At 40.1% G+C, this 17,905-nt stretch overlaps 2 protein-coding genes and 1 long non-coding RNA gene across 3 annotated transcripts; 2 read left to right on the top strand and 1 right to left on the bottom strand.

Annotated features, from left to right (window-relative positions):
* Positions 1 to 5,578: 5,578 nt before the first annotated feature.
* Positions 5,579 to 13,933, top strand: LOC146457140 (uncharacterized). Its single transcript, XM_085092195.1, has 6 exons — positions 5,579 to 6,101; positions 6,895 to 7,044; positions 9,787 to 9,988; positions 10,586 to 10,779; positions 12,910 to 13,056; positions 13,635 to 13,933. Exons 1-6 carry the CDS (start codon positions 5,811 to 5,813, stop codon positions 13,875 to 13,877), a joined length of 1,227 nt encoding a protein of 408 aa, XP_084948321.1. The 5' UTR covers positions 5,579 to 5,810; the 3' UTR covers positions 13,878 to 13,933.
* Positions 10,802 to 12,881, top strand: LOC146457141 (uncharacterized). The gene is made up of 3 exons (XR_014858554.1): positions 10,802 to 11,013; positions 11,706 to 12,107; positions 12,516 to 12,881. It is a non-coding gene; the product is annotated as an uncharacterized LOC146457141 (long non-coding RNA).
* A 693-nt stretch (positions 13,934 to 14,626) lies between the features above and the next one.
* On the bottom strand, positions 14,627 to 16,367 carry LOC146457139 (uncharacterized). Its single transcript, XM_085092196.1, has 2 exons — positions 16,097 to 16,367; positions 14,627 to 15,287 (listed from the first exon to the last, which is right to left on the bottom strand). Exons 1-2 carry the CDS (start codon positions 16,235 to 16,237, stop codon positions 15,117 to 15,119), a joined length of 312 nt encoding a protein of 103 aa, XP_084948322.1. The 5' UTR covers positions 16,238 to 16,367; the 3' UTR covers positions 14,627 to 15,116.
* Between the last annotated feature and the right edge of the window lie 1,538 nt (positions 16,368 to 17,905).

Below are 17,905 nucleotides of genomic sequence, written 5' to 3'. Positions count from 1 at the left end.
GTTTCATTGCTAGACGTGGACGACCGGTGAAAATATTCTTGGATAACGGGGGAATGTTTATGGGAGCAACAACAAGAAAGACGAGCAGGTTACGTTCAAGGTTACTTAGCATCAGAGAAGATCACTTGGAGATTCAACCTGAGTCGAGCACCCTGGTGGGGCGGTCAGTTTAAGCGACTAGTGGGCCTCTTTATACGCGCATTCTACAAAGTCAACGGGGGAGGGCTGCTATCCTGGTCAGAGCTGAACGAAGTTGTCCTAGACTCAGCTCAATCGCAGCCCTCTGTCCTATGTTAAGGATAATGTCCAGCTCCCTCTCCTTACCCCAGCCTCTTTCCTATTCCAGAGATCTGTTCGTCTGCCAGAACGAAAACCGTGGAGAGAGGAAGATTGGGGAGTTTAAGAAACGAGGATGCACAAAACAATGGGCTTAATGAGCAAAAACAATCGCTCTGCACGTACGTTTTACATTTTGGTACATTTCTTTACCGTCCTCTGCAAAACAACAACGTGAAATGACCAAATTTTAGGTTTTCTCGAGATGACGCAAAATCTTCCTTATCAGCTTTCATTTACGTTGACGTTAGTTCCTGGAGAGTTCGCCAGCATTTTCCAAGTTAAACAAATTTAAACTATCGGAGATGTCGGAATTATCCGTTCAGAAGAGAAAAATCGTGGAAAGTGGCCTATCGGTAAAGTGGAAGAGCTCTTTGAGGGCCGAGATGGAGTAGTGCGGGCGGTGAAGCTGCGTGCTGGGAAAACGTTCCTGGAGAGAGCGATCCAGCCACTTTACCCGCTGGAGTTAATGTGTGACAAAGAACCGGAAAGAGCTACAACGCCGTCCCACTTTTAGTATAAAAAGCTCCCCCCCCCCCCCCCTCACCCCCCTTGTCCATATCAACATTATGATCAGAAACAAGTCAGACGAAACCAAATATATAACTGGCATATTATTGGCGCGAGCAACATGCCGATCTACAGTTCAATTTCTTGGATGAGGCAGGCTAAAACGAAACGGATCTGATTGAACGAAAATTCCAGATCAAATTCGTCACGAATGGTGTGAAGCTTAAAGTCTTCAGTGGATTGAATTGCACTCTTTATGTAGCCTGCGTAGCAGACGTTTCCGTTTCCTTCAAGCCAAGCGGGGTAAGCGCGCGAGGGCATTGGGGGAAAAGGAGCAGAAAAGTAGGAGCGGGGGGGAGGGGCGGGGAAGGAAAGGAAACGCCTGCCACTGAGCCCAGACATTTTACCGAACGCCCCCAAATGGCTTCGCTCCCTTGGGGCCTACACTGTCACGTCAAATGTCACATGAGAACCAATCATTTTTTAATAATTTCTGGTAAATCTCAGCGAAAACCGCGGCGGGCAACTTGTTTACTTCAAGTTGCACTATTTTAGAAGATTTTCTCGAACTTTACGTCGCTCGAACGAAGCGTAGATAAAGTTACCCAAGACAAATTTTACTTATGTTTTAGAATATCAACTCATTTGCTTACAGCTGAAATTACAGACAAAATGAGCTTGTCCCACATGGTTAAAATACTTCCTCGCGTTTCCAGGATAAATTGGTATTTCACGTAGCGTGAAATACAACGTCCGTTCTAAATATCTAAAACTTCCTTTTCAGACCGTGGTTAGAACTGAAATTTTCCTGCAGAGTATTTACTTGAGGCCTCCTCAATCTATTTATGATTACAGAGTTTGAATAAAAAATTTCTTTGTTCCTACGCTTAGATCAGATCTAGGAAGATCGAAGAGAGTCTACTCGCAGGGTATTCGTACGCGAAATAGGCTTTCAGACCAGCCAATGTTGCTTCCAGCTTTTTGTGTCTTTGATACCGCCGACAACCAGAACAAATTTTCTCAAATTTTTAAAAATTCCGGCGGGATTTCAAAAAACGAATGACACCATGTTCACCGCTTGAGACGATAATAGGCTACCAACAAACCAAAGCGCAATGAAAACTATATTTTGAGCGTGACCGAGAATTTTGATTTTGCTTGATGTTAATAGACATTCGCTCTTAAAGCAGTCCTTTGCTCCGGTTTCAACTGAATTAACGTATCTCCCTGCGAAAGTAGTTTAGTCGTTTCCAAAGCAAAGCAAACTCGCAATCGAAAGGACACTCAAGAGAGTTGTTTTCCGCCTCGGCCATGAACGGTTAACCGGATGTCGTTTTGGTCTATGAGTTTGATTGACAGACGATTGGCCAATGGTAATACATCATTGCCTCCCGTTCGCTGACGAACGGCGTTCGGTAAAATGTCTGGGCTCAGCGGCAGGCGTTTCCTTTCCTTCCCCGCCCCTCCCCCCCGCTCCTACTTTTTTGCTCTTTTTCCCCCAATGCCCTCGCGCGCTTACCCCGCTTGGCTTGAAGGAAACGGAAACGACTGCTACGCAGGCTACTCTTTATGCGGTGAAAGGCATCTGGTGTTAGTTCGAGATATCTCGCTATCATCTCGTGATCGACTGATCCGCCGGCCGCAAGGCAATTGATTCCGTAGACCTCTGCGGTACCCTTTTTGATATCTAGCTCGGAAGATAAGTGAACAAAATCTTTCCCCGACTTCAATCCTTGAAAGACCTTCATTTTTTGGGACGACGGCTCATTCTTTCCATATAACCGGAAGAGACGCATTTTCTAGTAACAAGGAAAAAAGTATTCCTGGTCAAACACTGCTTGGTTTTTATATTGTTTTCTGAAATATGTATTATTTCTGGATCTGCATGCAATACTCACCTAGGGGTCTGGCTTCATTTTTTTCGAGTCTTGAGCCGGAGTTTCAGTCCGTGACTGGCTTGGTGGCTTTCTAAAAAAATTTGTCAAGAAATTCAAAATGAATCGTTCCTAGAAAAACAAACTTTCTGAAGCGAGACTTGGAACTCACCTCTGGTCCATTTCTTTTGAAAATTATGAAGAAACAAGGCCACGCGGCGCTACAAAATGTAAAAGTGCAAAAGTGCAAGCAAAAACACTTGGCTCACGTTCACCGCAAGCGGAAATGTTCAGTTGCAACGTCCAATAAAAAGGCGACAAAAATTTGAACCGCCCTAGAACAGTTCTCTTATTGAATGCACCTTTGTCTTTGATGCATTCGAAGCAACATCAGAACTTTTATTTCCTTCCCAGACAATCCCACGATTGCCAAATGGAGGGATTAGTCTGAGATCTGAGGAACTCGATGGAGACTACGTTTCTGACAGCGCGGACAGCGACGAAGACGCCGAAGATTACATTTTTCATTTTATACCATGAATGAAGGGAGACCGCCATTCGCTCGGCTGAACAACGCCAGCTTTACTTTTATATTGTTATTTCTTTGTTACTGTTTGTGGATTTGGCGGTTTGGCGGTAAACGTGAACCGGAACGCCAACACAATGAAATTGTATCTGTTTTTCAATAATTGACAAATCTGTCTTTCTTTACGACGAAAGCAAGACAAATTTATCGCGTTAGAAGACGATGTATCGGAAATTACAGAGTTCCTCACATACGATTTTTTTTATACTTAACATGTTCACCCCAAGTGTGAATACTGTGAATTTTGGCGCTGTAGTTGAATTGTAAACGTTTGAAATTTTCGCAAAACCATTTGAATTTCGCGCTAATATCGTTTTATCCAATGGGACAACTAAATACCGGCCAGCAACGGTTCCTGTTGCCGCGGGCCTATTGTTCTTGCTATCGCTCGTAGTCGCGAGGATTTTCTAGATTTCAATCGTGCTGTTTGTTCATATGGAAGTCAACTGTCAAAGACGGAGAATTCGACGGACAAACAGCATCAAACATCAGTGTTTTGCTTTGGATGGAAAAAATTGTACAACACTGAGACGCGAAGCGAATAAATATGAGATCAAATGTGCGAGTTAGTTGTAGTCGTCTCTTAGCGGGCTCAAATAGCAGGCAGTAGAAAAAAATCCAAAAGATTTACGGCAAACTACAAAATCTATTGTAAGGTATTCATTTATCTATAAAGTTATGGTCATTGCGAATGGCAAACGCAGTTTTGATTTGCCACCATGGCAGAGTTTTCTCAAATGCATTCCAGAATCTCGGAAGGACGCTCAGTGTTGTTATTACTAAACGGTCGCATCGCTTCTTGAAGCTTGCGGATTTCTCGTTCTTCGCCTTCTCGCTGGTCTAATAAAATCAGGCTATCGAGCATACACACTATAGTAAGTTTATCACTGAATGCTGATGAAATACTGGATTTAAGTACGTAAGTTTGAGGGAGCTTCTCGGCTTTTCGAACCGCGCGTAATAAAAAAAGGTCGATGCCGCGGAGATATCGACATTGTACTAAAATAAAACCGTATACGTTCGCATAAGTTCTGGCATTTCTTGAACGTCATGGGACATTCACGAAGTGGCGCTGCAAAAATCCCCATGTGTTTTACATGGACAGCCTTTTTGTTTCTTTCTGAAACGTGACCGAAACACTGGCCGGTCAGTTTTATTTTTATCCCAGCAAGTTATAAGACTTGCCCTCCATATCCCGCCGGTGTTGTGTACTCGCTTCTAATTGGTCCAAAAACAATTGGCTTGACATCGCTTACGTTATCACTCGCACATGCGCCGAACCGTGAAACTCTCCCTTTAAATGTTGAAGCACCAGCTTTCCGACCACGGAGAGATGCTGCGGTAGCCGCTGAGCTGCGTATTCAAGACGCTATTGAAGACGGAGAAAACTGAGTACTCGATTGAACCACTGAGGGCCACTACCCTCTTTATAAATAAAATTGATTGAATTGAACCGTGCTGTTGAAGAGAACACGAAATGTTTTTGAACGAACTATGACATAAATTTATTTGTTTTGTTTCTTAGTTCTTGATGTTTTATTAAAAATGACATTATGTAATTTCCCTTGTTTACATGTGCTTCCACGTGGAAGGCACACGGGATGAAGATGTTGGAAATATTTAGCGCGTGACAATCAGTTAGCGGTACATGAGATATTCATGATCATATAGCATTGACGCCAATCGGTATTACTTTAGCAACCTCCGAAAAGGCGTAGTTATAGGAACCTTCTAAGCTTTTGTGATCTAAATTGAGGAGATACTGAGACATAAGGGGTGAATTTAAAGGGGAAGTATCACGCAAATTTGCTGTCATTTCAAAACCCAAAAATGTTTGTCTGTCAGCAGAAACAAAGAAATAATTGTCGAGTTTGTTATAAATTCTCACCCCAGTGCAATAAAACTGTCGATTAGTGCCTCCGGCCAGAGACAGAGTAGGCCGGTTGGATGGAAACTTGAAAAATATTAGGCTAATGTTTTTCAAGTTCTCGCATTTTTGTTTCCAAAATGCGGTAGAATAACAGATCGCGAGGTGTTCCTTTCAATAATTGAGTTGATTTCTTTCCTCTCGTCATTCTAGAATTATTTGGCAGCTGATTGAAGGTCTTCTTTAATCATTTTTAACAAAAGATACCAAAAACCCCATGATACTTCCCCTTTAACTGAAGCTAAATGTTGTATCCGCGTTCCCAACATACCCCGCTGATCCCAGTTCTTGCATGCCTCGTCACGACACTACACGGTAAACCTATTAACCAATCACTTTCAGGGTTAACTTGGTATCTTCAATAAAGAATCGTATTAATCTCCTTATAGCATGGTCTCACAAAACAAGGAAGTTAACACCTGAACATTAAGGAACAAAGGACATTTAAAACCCTTCTTTTCATGATATGCAAATCAGTATAAAATACCCGGCGGGCAATACTATTTTAAGCACCATTACTAAATAAGAGCGTTATTCAAAGCCGCTCGCACGCAACTTGTATTGGAACATTCACAGGATGAAAGCTTCAACTATGGCGTTCGTGAGCCAAATCTACACCGTTTTTGTGATAGGCTTGTTCTGCTACGCCGTTCGTAAAGTCGATGCGTTGAATTACGCCAGCGTTGATTCTGGTGATGGTAATTTCAAGCTGCAATGGACGTACAACAACAGCAGACTGATCTTCAACATGACTTGTAAAACCACGGGCTGGTGTGCGGTGGGTTTTACCACATCTGCTGATGGAAAAAACATGGTGAATTACGATATTGCTGTTGGTGGTGTCGCCTCTAACGTGCCATATCTTGATGTAAGTTTACCAGGGCTGTATTTGCTGAGATTCTAGCTTTAAATACGTTTAATTTGCATGACACAAAGGGGTGAAAGATGAAACTGAGGCAGTTTTTGAAGTGCTGGGCGACCGAATATTAACTCTGTCGCTTCATGCATCTGCGATCGACACCAATCTTTTAGCTAATCTAAATTGGATTCAGCACAGACTTTTTATTTTCCGAAGGGACTAAATGGTTTTCAGTGTATCGTTGTTAAAGATAGTTTTGTTTGGCAGTTTAAACATGCATAATAATCAGATGAGTTTAGAACTTTGATCAGAAGGGGTAATCGAACACATCAAAAAAGTTCCTGTCCCTGAGGAAACTAGATACATAGAGTTTGTTTTCCTTGCTTCAGTTTTTCGGCACTTTTCGCTTAGTTTTTTTTTTATTTCGACATCGACGCTGCGGGAGACATGTGAATATATATAGTGAATACAAATACGCAGGGCTTGAACAATCGATGAAATCGATGATCGGAAAATCAATCGATCAAACGATGACAATCGATGCCAATTAATCGATCGGCATTGATAATCGATGAAATACGGAACCTTAAGTGGTATGCATTGGCTTTCGAAGATTTGATGTTCCTGGTTCATATTGTTCATAGAAAAATCATTATCATTTGTCTTAAAGAATGAACCTCGACGGGAGCTTAGGTAGAGACATCAACTTTGCTAAGAGATGACATTCACACCTTAACATTTGAACAAAAGAAAAATTCTCTTTCTGTTAATTACAAAATGTTGCTATGGTTTTTATCGACAGGATTACTGGAGCACTACCACAGGACAACCACCTAAAGATGGAACACAAAACTTCAACCTGACAAAGGCTTCTGAAGCTGGTGGCTACACCAATATAGAGTTCAGCAGAGATGCAACGACAGGAGACACCGCCAAAGATGTTCAATTTACAGTAAGTAAACATGACACGAGCGAAACGCCGGCTTGACAAATACAATAATCATTCTTCAAAGCAAAGAAACTTATTTGGTGCGTTTATTTCAAGTCTTTCGTTATTTTCTGCGGCTGAGGGTTGGCTAAATTACTGACCTGACCAGTTCGCCGTGCCAAGTTTGAGAAAACGTGAAGGATTCGTGAAGCAAGCCTCGACGAGCAGCAAAAAAAATGTCTTCGAAGGACTGACTGCTTATGATGAATGTGTCATCTATGCTGCTTTAATGCAAATATAGATCTTGCTGTTGTTGAATATTGTTATTCCACAGAAAATGTAGGTCCCAAACTTCTTCTTTTCCTTAAATATTTGTCGCTCCTAACTCTGAGGTGTCTGAAAAAATGATCGGCCTGTATGGCGGGCCATCGCGGTCAAAAGTGGATATCGTGATTTCTTAAAGATATCTTTAAGATATCAGGATATCTTATTATCACACAGCGTGAGATATCTTCACAGCGTAAGATATAATGATAAAAGGATATCTCTACGATAAGATCTCGCTTTTGTACATTAATAGCAAAACCGTTTTGCAAATCGCTAAACCATTTCGCAATTCGCTAAACCATTTTGCAAAATGTCTCGTTAACGTTGTTATTTTAAATGTCTGGCTGTCAAAATGACGGCGTTGATTTAACACAACGAGGCACGTGCTCAGAATGTTTGCTTGCTTGATCTACTTGTAGTCACTTGAGAAATAAGTTGTAGTTTTTAAAATGAACGTTTGTTCCTGGAAGGAAGCCACGTTGTTTGGAAAAAAAGCAATTGCATTGTTTCAAAGGCGAGTTTCGGTAAGACCGTGGCATTTTACTCTGAACCGACCTGAACTCTGCTTCGTGATAAAGGTTCCCACCTAACTCACGACCCCTCAGCGAAGAAGGCCCAGAACATTATTTGAAAGCATCACAGACTTACCAGAGCACGTGTGTACATTGCAGGAGAAGGAAAAGTAACGAAAAAAAAAGGCCTTATGCTTCTTGAAGAGTGTGAATTACAGTCACAAGAAAAATAACGCAAGTTTTACTCTCACTTTTATTGGTCGAGGTAAAAGGTTCGGCGTCTAAACTAGGCCTAATTAACGTTAAATCAACGCCGTCATTTTGACAGCCAGACATTTAAAATAACAACGTTAACGAGACATTTTGCAAAATGGTTTAGCGAATTGCGAAATGGTTTAGCGATTTGCAAAACGGTTTTGCTATTAATGTACAAAAGCGAGATCTTATCGTAGAGATATCCTTTTATCATTATATCTTACGCTGTGAAGATATCTCACGCTGTGTGATAATTAGATATCCTGATATCTTAAAGATATCTTTAAGATATCACGATATCTACTTTTGACCGCGATGGCCCGCCATAACGCTGTGAAGATATCTCACGCTGTGTGATAATTAGATATCCTGATATCTTAAAGATATCTTTAAGAAATCACGAAATCCACTTTTGACCGCGATGGCCCGCCACAGGCCTGTAGCTATTGGAAACACTTGTTTCTGCTTATGAAATGACAACTAATTTTCACTTAAATTCTTCGGTAACTCATTAAGTTATTGTTGTCAAGTTGAGGCTTTGATGCCCGCCATTCCACTTCGGCAATATTTAATCGACATTGCATTTCCTGTAAAGCCGGCGACACACCAGGCGATTTTATTCGCCCATCGCCACCGATTAATGAGGACACACTTGGCGATTTTTTACGCCGATCACGGCGATGTGGCGCTGCAACCCTGTTCCCGGGCTCCTTCGAGGGGCGTTTTGAAAAGTCATGTGATAAAATCGCCCAACCTGATTGGTTGACTTTACTAGCGTTTCGCAGCGGTGAGCGTACAAATTCGCGGGAACGGGCGCACAGGCGAATGCCGGCGAATTTAATCTCAGATATCGGCGATTTTATACGCCGATCGCGGCGATCGCCTAAAATCGAAGTCGCTGCACCGGGCACACTGGCGATTTTCGCCGATCGCCGCGATCGGCGTATAAAATCGCCTAGTGCGAGTGTGTCACCGGCTTAAGGGTCAGTCTCGTCTAGAAGATTATTAAAGAAGCAACTCAATGTAACCAAGGAGTTAAACTCGGGTCTCTGTAAAAACCAAGCCCAGAGATGCCAGAACGACACTTGAGAAAAAACAATCGCCCTGCACGTGCATTTTAAGTTTCGATACATTTCTTTTCCGTCCTCAATATCCGAAAATTTTGTCCTTCTATTATTGGATGGTATTTCTTGAATGATTTCCTCTAAATATTCGAACAAAGCCTCACAAGAAATTATTTAAGAAAAGTTCTTTCGATATTGTACTCCTCTCAATATTAAGATCAACTTACTATAACTATTTTGCTCTTATCACACTTGTTAATAGTTTTATCCTGTGTCTATGTACGTGTGCTTATGTTTTATAATGTACATTTTTTTTCTTTCGTTTTCTCCCTACAAAAAGCGATAATTTACCATCCTTGTATGCAAAGGGATAAGTATTTGCTAAACTATTTTTTGCCCTTTCTCCGTTATATTTATAATTTTTTTTAGTTTCTAATGTATTATGTGGAGACAGATAAAGACAATAGCTGCAAAGTGAAGAAAGGTAGAAGCAGATCTCTCACTCAAATACAGATATCCGGTGTATGATCAACTTGCTCATGGCGTGGGATAAATGTGAGTGCCGTGAACGAGCATTCTCAGTTGAATCAATCCTCCTTATTTTTTAGAATGATACTAAGGTCTGGGTCGTGTGGGCCTGGCACAACAGCGCGGATGCAAACTCGGTCCTGTCGAAACACAGTGGGAAAGGTGTATCTTCAAGCAAGCACAATCTGATCATGGAGGCCATGTCCGCTGGAATACATCCTTCCGCTACCGCGATGACGTCATCTGTGACACGCACTCCAACTGCTGAGCCACCACTCACAGGTGATAACGGCTCAGGGTGTGGAAGGGTTATATTGGATTATAATTCCCGCTAAAGTTATCGTCTAAATGCAAATGTACTCCAAACTATCGTCTGTTTTCTAAAGTTTTGTTTATATGCCTCTGGTGAAACTTCATCCACAAGACGAAAGCCGACAATGTTCCCTGGGGCAGAGAGATTGCCGCCCTTTTCCGAGCTGGGCACGAAGAACTAATGCCCACGGTCACTGCTGTTTTGCGGCTTTCGCCTTTCCTGATGTGAATTCAGGTCATCAGTGTAGTAATATTAAAATTCTTATCACGCTTCGTTCGATCATGTTCATATTTTGTTTTTAATCACTCCAACAAAATTGCTTTGCAAATATGACTCCTCTGCTGCCGGCCTGTTATAGACTACGAGGTAGGAAACAAACGGCTAACCATACTAGATAACTGTAATTACTACCAGAAGGGTTTGCAAGTGTTGCCGCCTGTTGCCGTTTTATTATTTGAATAAAGTTGTTGTTGATCTAATTTATTTATCGAAAGCAGTTACCATGTTGAACTGTCCAGATCGTAATAAAATCTTTTTCATTTTTGTCCCTCTTTCTGATCCTAAAGGCAGCAGCGTGGAGTCCGCTAACGGCATGTTTAAACTACAGTGGACCTATAACAACGGAAAGCTGACCTTCAACATGACTTGTAAAACCACGGGCTGGTGTGCGGTGGGTTTTACCACAACTGGTGATGGAAGGAACATGGTGAATTACGATATTGCTGTTGGTGGAGTGACCTCTAACACGGGATATCTTGATGTAAGTCTATCAGGACTGTGTATCTAGTTTATCTGTTATCTGTTTGTGACAAAGGTAGATATAGAGGACGAGTCGGATCAATTCGGCCAGTGCCTCAGAATTTTTAGTTTAGGATTAGATATTTAAATAACTTTTATTCTCAGCATTGCCTTTTCTTTTGTTTTCTTCGGGAAAATATTTACACATTTTATCATGTGTTGTAACCTATTTCAAATCAGTGCATTACATGCATTAGTAAGTAAGGCCCAGTTCAGACGCCGAACTTTTCATGAGCCGAACTTAATTCAAATTAAGGTCGGCCCAAATCACGAAAATCCCGCCTTTTGATTCAGACGCCGAACTTAATTAGGCGAACTTAATTTACTTGAAGCAAAACGAATCGAAATGTCAGCGTCTTTTTTATTTTTATTTTTAATTTTTTTATTTGAAATACGTTATAATAATTTATGCATTAGGTTCGACTCATGAAAAGTTCGGCGTCTGAATCAAAGCCGTTCCAAAGCCGAAATTCCCGGCTGAGCCAGGCGGGAAGAACGGCTGAGCCGTTCCAAATTGAAACAGCCGTTCTCAACTGATTCAGACGCCGAACTTTTCATGTACTCAATTCAAGGTATTAGGTTCGGCTCATGAAAAGTTCGGCGTCTGAACCGGGCCTAAGTGAACTTTATTTAGACAGGGTGGCCCAATCAGCTACGGGGCTGTTATCCTGAGGGGCCCTGTATACACCTAAAATAATTATCTTTCTGGTATGAGAAAAAAATTACGATATATATGACTCAAACACTTTTGGGTTAAAATATCACAGGATAGAAAAAATAAATAAAAACATTTGCACACTAAGAAAAAAAATCAAAATCGTGCAAAATCGTGTTTCATCATTAGTCGCTTAAAAGCCTCCAAGGACGCTGCCCGTTTGTATGTTTCAGGTAACGAATATAAATCCATACGCCCTCTCGCCTGTAAGCTTACATAACACGCCATTTCTTGAAAAGTTGTTTAAAACCCTTTAACCCCCTAATATCAAAGAACAAATTCTCTTATCTTGTCCCCATACTTTCTTATAAAAGTACTGGGGAAAAGAAGTTATTTAAATATCAAGAAAATTCACCTTGGGCCATTGTGATCATATCCTTAATTCTCGTGACCTCAGGGGTTGAATAAACATTGATATTACAAGGAGAAATTTGACGCTGATCACTGTTAGGGGTTAAAGGGTTAAGTAACTTAGCACTCACACTTTGAATAAGATGTCATACCAAACCTAAGACTCAAGAATTGACTACAAAGCAAAAAGAATAAAACGTTTTTTTTTGCGACATGAGATCTCTGTCTACACTCTGTTTTTTTTTATAAGAACCTTTTTTATACAAGAACGTCGAGGCTGAGATTAACCAAATTTTAAGAACGTATTAAGAACATTCCTCAGGCTGAGAGTCGATTCGTTTTTATTTTGCTAATCTGTAAATAAAATAGGGCATGTTTTGTATAACATTAACAATGGTGACATACACATCTCGGTTTGTTAGAATCAGCAGTTTTTGATACCATATCTCAGCCTGAGACAATGCACGTTGATAGGTTTCCTGGTCACGTCGGCATTGATTTACTGAAATACATGTAACGTATACCATGTAATTTAAGAACATCTTAAGAACGTTTTTAGCCTCAAATCGCAATAAAATATAAGAACGTTCAGCCTCAGCTCCAAAATAAGACGTTCTTATAAAAAAACAGAGTGTATGTCAAATAAATAACTCAGTTTTTTAGTAAAGACTTAGTGGCAAGACTAGTAGATATCTAGCGGCGTTCACGAATGCTGAACTCTGAGTTGCTACGGCTAACTATACCTATTCCGTGATAGGTTGTTAGTGGTGTGGCGAAAAGGCCCTCGAACCACGTAGTTTAAATTTGAAAATTACAATATTACGAGATTTCAGTACAATATTCTGTAATCAAGATTTATACTAAAACAAGCAGACTATCCGCTTTCGCTTTCTATGAATGATAGTTGACTCGGCGTTGCGGCCCGCTCTGGAATCAACAGAGCTACAATGCGCTAGAAATTTCGAGTTCACAACCTACTTGCTCATTAAAACTGTTAGGTGATGCATTAATTGTTTTGACCGACAGGATTACTGGAGCAGCTCATTTGGACAACCACCAAAAGATGCAACGCAGAACTTCAACATGATAAAGGCCAGTGAAGTTGGTGGATACACCAGTGTGGAGTTTGAAAGAAATGCAGAAACAGGAGACAGCAAAGACGTTCAGTTTAAGGTAAACTTCAAATTGAGCACTTCCAGGTCACTTCAATTTACAAAATACGGTGCTTGTACGAGGGCCAGAAAACTACCTTAATTTATAAAGAAACAACATGTTCTTTACTTGGTGCAAAAATGTGCACCATTTCATGATCGGTCATGTATATTAAAGTCATGTTTTTTAAAGTCGCAAACAAAAGTTATTACATTTAAAAACCTTCAAAAAATTTCAATAAGACACCGTGTACTTAGACTTTCAACGACAGCGCGCACAGGATGTCGATTTTTTGGTGTTTTTTTTTTTACATATCCTTGTCTGAATGCTCTTCAATCTTTAGGTTTTTACAATCAGATGCCTTCCGTCGGCGCTTTTAGTTTGAAACTGACTGGGGGATGTCACTAAAAAAATTTCACTTTAGTTTGGGGCATATTGAGTTACCAGACACATCATGAACAATACCAGGCAGGCGAGAATATAAATGGAGTATAAATATACTCGGAGAATACGTCAAATATATATGGCTTCTTGTTTTTCTTATCAGCTGTATTATATTTTTTATTAGGGTTGATTTTTCCCCTCTTTTTATTTTGCAGAGTGATACTGAAGTTTGGGTTGTGTGGGCATTACACACCAGCGCTGAGGCCAATGCTGGTCTCTCAAAACACACTACAACCGGAGTATTTCCGGACAAACACAATCTGATCAAGGAGGCGGGAGGGACTGGACCCACAACCAGACCCCCAACCGAACCAACAGCCGCAGCAAGTGAGATGGGGCCGTGTGCTGTGGCTTTCGCCATCCTGTCCTTGATGATTGCCTATGTTTTGTCCCTCTAACTCAGCTCTAAGAGAACATTTGTAAACTGCAGAATAAAGATTTTTTGTCAGACCAATCCTCGCAACTGTTACATTTCTAACCTTTGGTTTCGCTTGTGCTGTTTCTTGTATAAGCTCTGGCTTTATGTATTTCCTTTTGACGAAGTTTCAAGAATGAGTCTTTTTCTAGGATTGAGTTGTAAATTACACATTCAATCAAACTGTGGTTCATATAGCCTGCGAATACAGCCGCCTCATCGCCCATCGGGGCCGGGAGCGATGAGAGGCGGCTGTATTCGCAGGCTATGGTTCATAAAGCTCACTTCAAAGCCCAAGCGAAAGATGAAGATGAACGCACGGGGATTTCTTGGCCAACGTTTGTTATAGCGACAAAATACTTTTTGGTAGATTATGTAGCGTTGCAGCCTTTTTCTGGTTAATAAACTGATGTTTTCGTTTTATTGGAATATTGTTTTCTTGCTCCGCCTCGAGTAACGTGTTTTTCATGGATTCATGCAATTATATTTACTGGCGATGATGATGATGATGATGATAACAACCCTGATACACACCTCCGCCATTCTCTAATTTCTCTGTTCATTTTTAGCGGCACTGGAGCTTCCAAACGTCTAAGATATAAAGCTTTAAACCAAGACCCCTAACAGAGTATAACCCGCAATCTTATTTCCCCCGGGGGTCGACGGCAATCTTATGAAAGAATAAATGGCCTGTGAACAAGCTAAACACAACTCAGCGAACTTCTCCGTGGAGAATATACCAACAAACCTACAGGTTTATTAAATTGCCATGACTGTACATGAAATTCTTCCCGTTACTGTTAAAACCAAGTTGCATTTCTGAGTACATAACTACGTCTCCATACTAATGTATGTTCCTTGCATGAAATAAGACATCTTCAACATCTACTCTAACGAAATAAATTATACCTTGCTTGATGCATTCGTAGCAAATTGAAGTAAATTCGGGTACGCTGTCGGCGCCCGCGCCTTCACCCGCGAAATTTACATGAAATTATTTTGAATGGTCTTAATAATCTATTTTTAATAAGAATAAAATTATTATTTTCAATAAATTTCCTTTAAGTAATATTAAAAATTATACATTCAATTTAGAATCCTGTTGTTAAAGTCCTGAATTAATAAATAATGTTCTTTTTGTCAGCTATAAACACAATTTATCAGGATCTACTGATGAATTCGCTGTAAACGTTTTGGAAGTCTTTCATACGCACTATGTAAGTTAGCTTTTTTCTGCATCTGTCGATAAAATATTTCGCCTCTGGCTTGTTTCCATTTTTTCCCATTTTTTTGCCGTCTTATTCATGTTCTGGGCTAAAATGGCTGCCCGCTCAGCAATTGGCACAAAGCCTTCCTCCTTTCGCCATTTTGTCAATCTTGCCGCAAACCAGTTCTGCAAAGATGAAAAAAATCCTTTTTCAAAGTCATGCGAAAGAAAATAAAAACAAATGAAATAAACGAAGGCAGAGAAATTAGAAAACTCCCGTCACACTAATTATGCTCCATTGCATGTTGATAAGCTGTATTGTGATTAAAAGCAGCGGTTTTTAAAATCCATTTTGGAGAAAAGTTTTTGGTGAAAATTAAAAGTCGTATTAAAATGGTTTTCTTAGGATTTTCCATAAAGAATGACAAAGAAAAACGGGGGAAATTTTTCCATATTTTGATGAATGATAAGCAAGACGTGATGCGATAAATTTTCAGAAATCCATTGGCAGTCACAACAGCCAACTGACGGAAATTTATTAGGAAAATAACGCCCCTACACCATGCAACCTGTAATTTTCAGCTTAAAGCCCTTTCTCTGACAGCGTGTTTACAAAAAGTCACTGAATATTTATTTTAAATAAAAATTTAAAAGGGAAGACAACTCGAAAAAATATTCTTGCGCAATTACGTTGGGATTCTTGCCAAGTTTAACTGATAAGATATTTTTCATATACATTTGGCATTTGGTGAACCCCGACAAGGACAAATATACTCAAGCGACTTCCGAATGCAGTAATTAATTGCAGTAAAATTCAGGCGAATATTGTCAGATTCTCAATTAAAAAAATTCAGTGTAAAGTTGAAATTCGAACGCAATTCTCCGTATATGATAGCCAAAAAGGACTACGTATCTTCAAAGATTTTAAAAAAGACGGCAAGTGTTGGCGATTTTTTCCTAGACTTTGGATCGGGAGAAAAATAGTTCATCCATACCTGAACATCTTCCTCTGTTGCTCCTATGTCGGCGGCGAGAAGCGAAATACTCAATGAATCCGGGTATCTACATGATTTAAACGCGTCTTCCAAAGCTATAGACTTTTCCTTATCTTCATCAAACTTCTTCAGAATATCCATGTTTTGCTCCAGTGGTAAAAAAGCGAGTAAAACGAGGAAAATCAAATTCGTGACAAGCAGCTCCGAATTTTTAGATTTTTCTGTCAGCCGGGTTTACCGGTAAAGCTTTGTAATGCAGTTGTCAGCCGGATATAATTCATTGCCAAATGAGGTTTTGTGCAAATTCAGTTTTGTGACAGGTGCTGCTCGGAGCATTCTGATTGGCTATAGTTGCGTTAAATACTTCTCCTGTGTTACACTGAGCTTGGCGTCATATCATTATTTCATAGTCTGCGGGTAAATAACATCAAAATAAAAAACCTGTAAGGAACTACCAGCTGAATTTATACACGATTTCATTCGGTGCATAAACATCCACGCACTTTCCTTTTCTCCTTTGGGGGAAATAGCGTTGGAAAATGAAGGATAATTAATCAACAAAACCAATTCGGTTTTTGCGTCGTTGTATTAAGGTAGACCACAAATATGAAAGATTCGGCAAAATTTCACGCTAGGTCTTTGTTAGATATCTGTATTTCAATACGACCTTTTCGACGCTGATTTGATTTCACTCCGTGATATCAAAAAGGGGATAATTATTAGAAAAAAAAAGTGATAATTGATCATTATTTTTGACGTCTCGTTACTTTAATAAGAAACGTAGCAAAGCTTAAAATCATCGATTGCTTTCTATCTGTTCCCATGAAAACCTGCAATGTCAAACACGCGCCAGAGTTGATCATACACCGCATCATCATCAGTAAAATTAGCGCGGCCTCCACCGTGGTTCAACATAAAGTACTTTTGCATAATTTGAAGAATTTTTCATCTTGCCCGAAGGTAAGAAGAAAGATAATTTTATATGTGGAATAATGTCTACTTTACGTCTGTCGAACAGAAATTATTCAAGTTCCAGATAAAAATCAAATCTCAAATCTGCTCGACTCGTTTCAAGTTAGGGCATTCACATTTCAATTTAAGACAAGTGTATTTAATATTTGTTCTCTGTGGCTTTTTAAATGGGCTGATTATTGTGAATTCTGCCAGTTTTTCTAGGGCTTTGATTGCATTCGCCTCGGCTAAAATGCGAAGTATAAACTGTTAAGAGATGGATAGAGTCACAGTTTTTTCTGTTCGCGAGACGTGATAGTTTCAATGACATCCTTTGCTACTTTCAGTCTCACCAACCTCGTTCCCAGGGTCCTCTCTTTCTCCTTCGAGGGAGGGAGAGAGGACCCTGGGAACAAGGTTGCAGTCTCACCTGCATGTCATCGCAGGCTCAGAGACATACAGTGTGTGCCAAAAATGGCGCCTTTTACTTCGTCGGACAAATGTTCTGTAAGATGAGCAGCTAAGACAATAATCTCGTATTTTATAATCCCTATGCTTAAGTATAATTGCTTTTGTTGGCAACTCGTAATCTAAGATGTCGCTACTATCTTTATTTTCTCAAGGAAAGAGAAATTAAAAGGAGCACTCTATACCGCGGTGTTAAAGAAAAACCGTACACAAAAATCTTGGGATTACAATGGTGCATGTTTTTCACTCGAGCCAGTGAATAAATAGGCCGAGTTGCTTTGAAACTCATTATGAATGCGAGGCTAAGTGCAAAAATTTCACTGTGAAAATTAATTTTAAAGCTTTGAACTTAGCCTCGCTTTCAGAATGAGGTTAACAGCAACTCGGAAA

Source organism: Pavona decussata, unplaced genomic scaffold, assembly GCF_977016875.1.
Source record: "Pavona decussata unplaced genomic scaffold, jaPavDecu1.1 SCAFFOLD_245, whole genome shotgun sequence".
NCBI lineage: Eukaryota > Metazoa > Cnidaria > Anthozoa > Scleractinia > Agariciidae > Pavona > Pavona decussata.
Note: the sequence above shows the minus strand (reverse complement) of the source record. Positions and strands in the feature narration are given on the sequence as shown.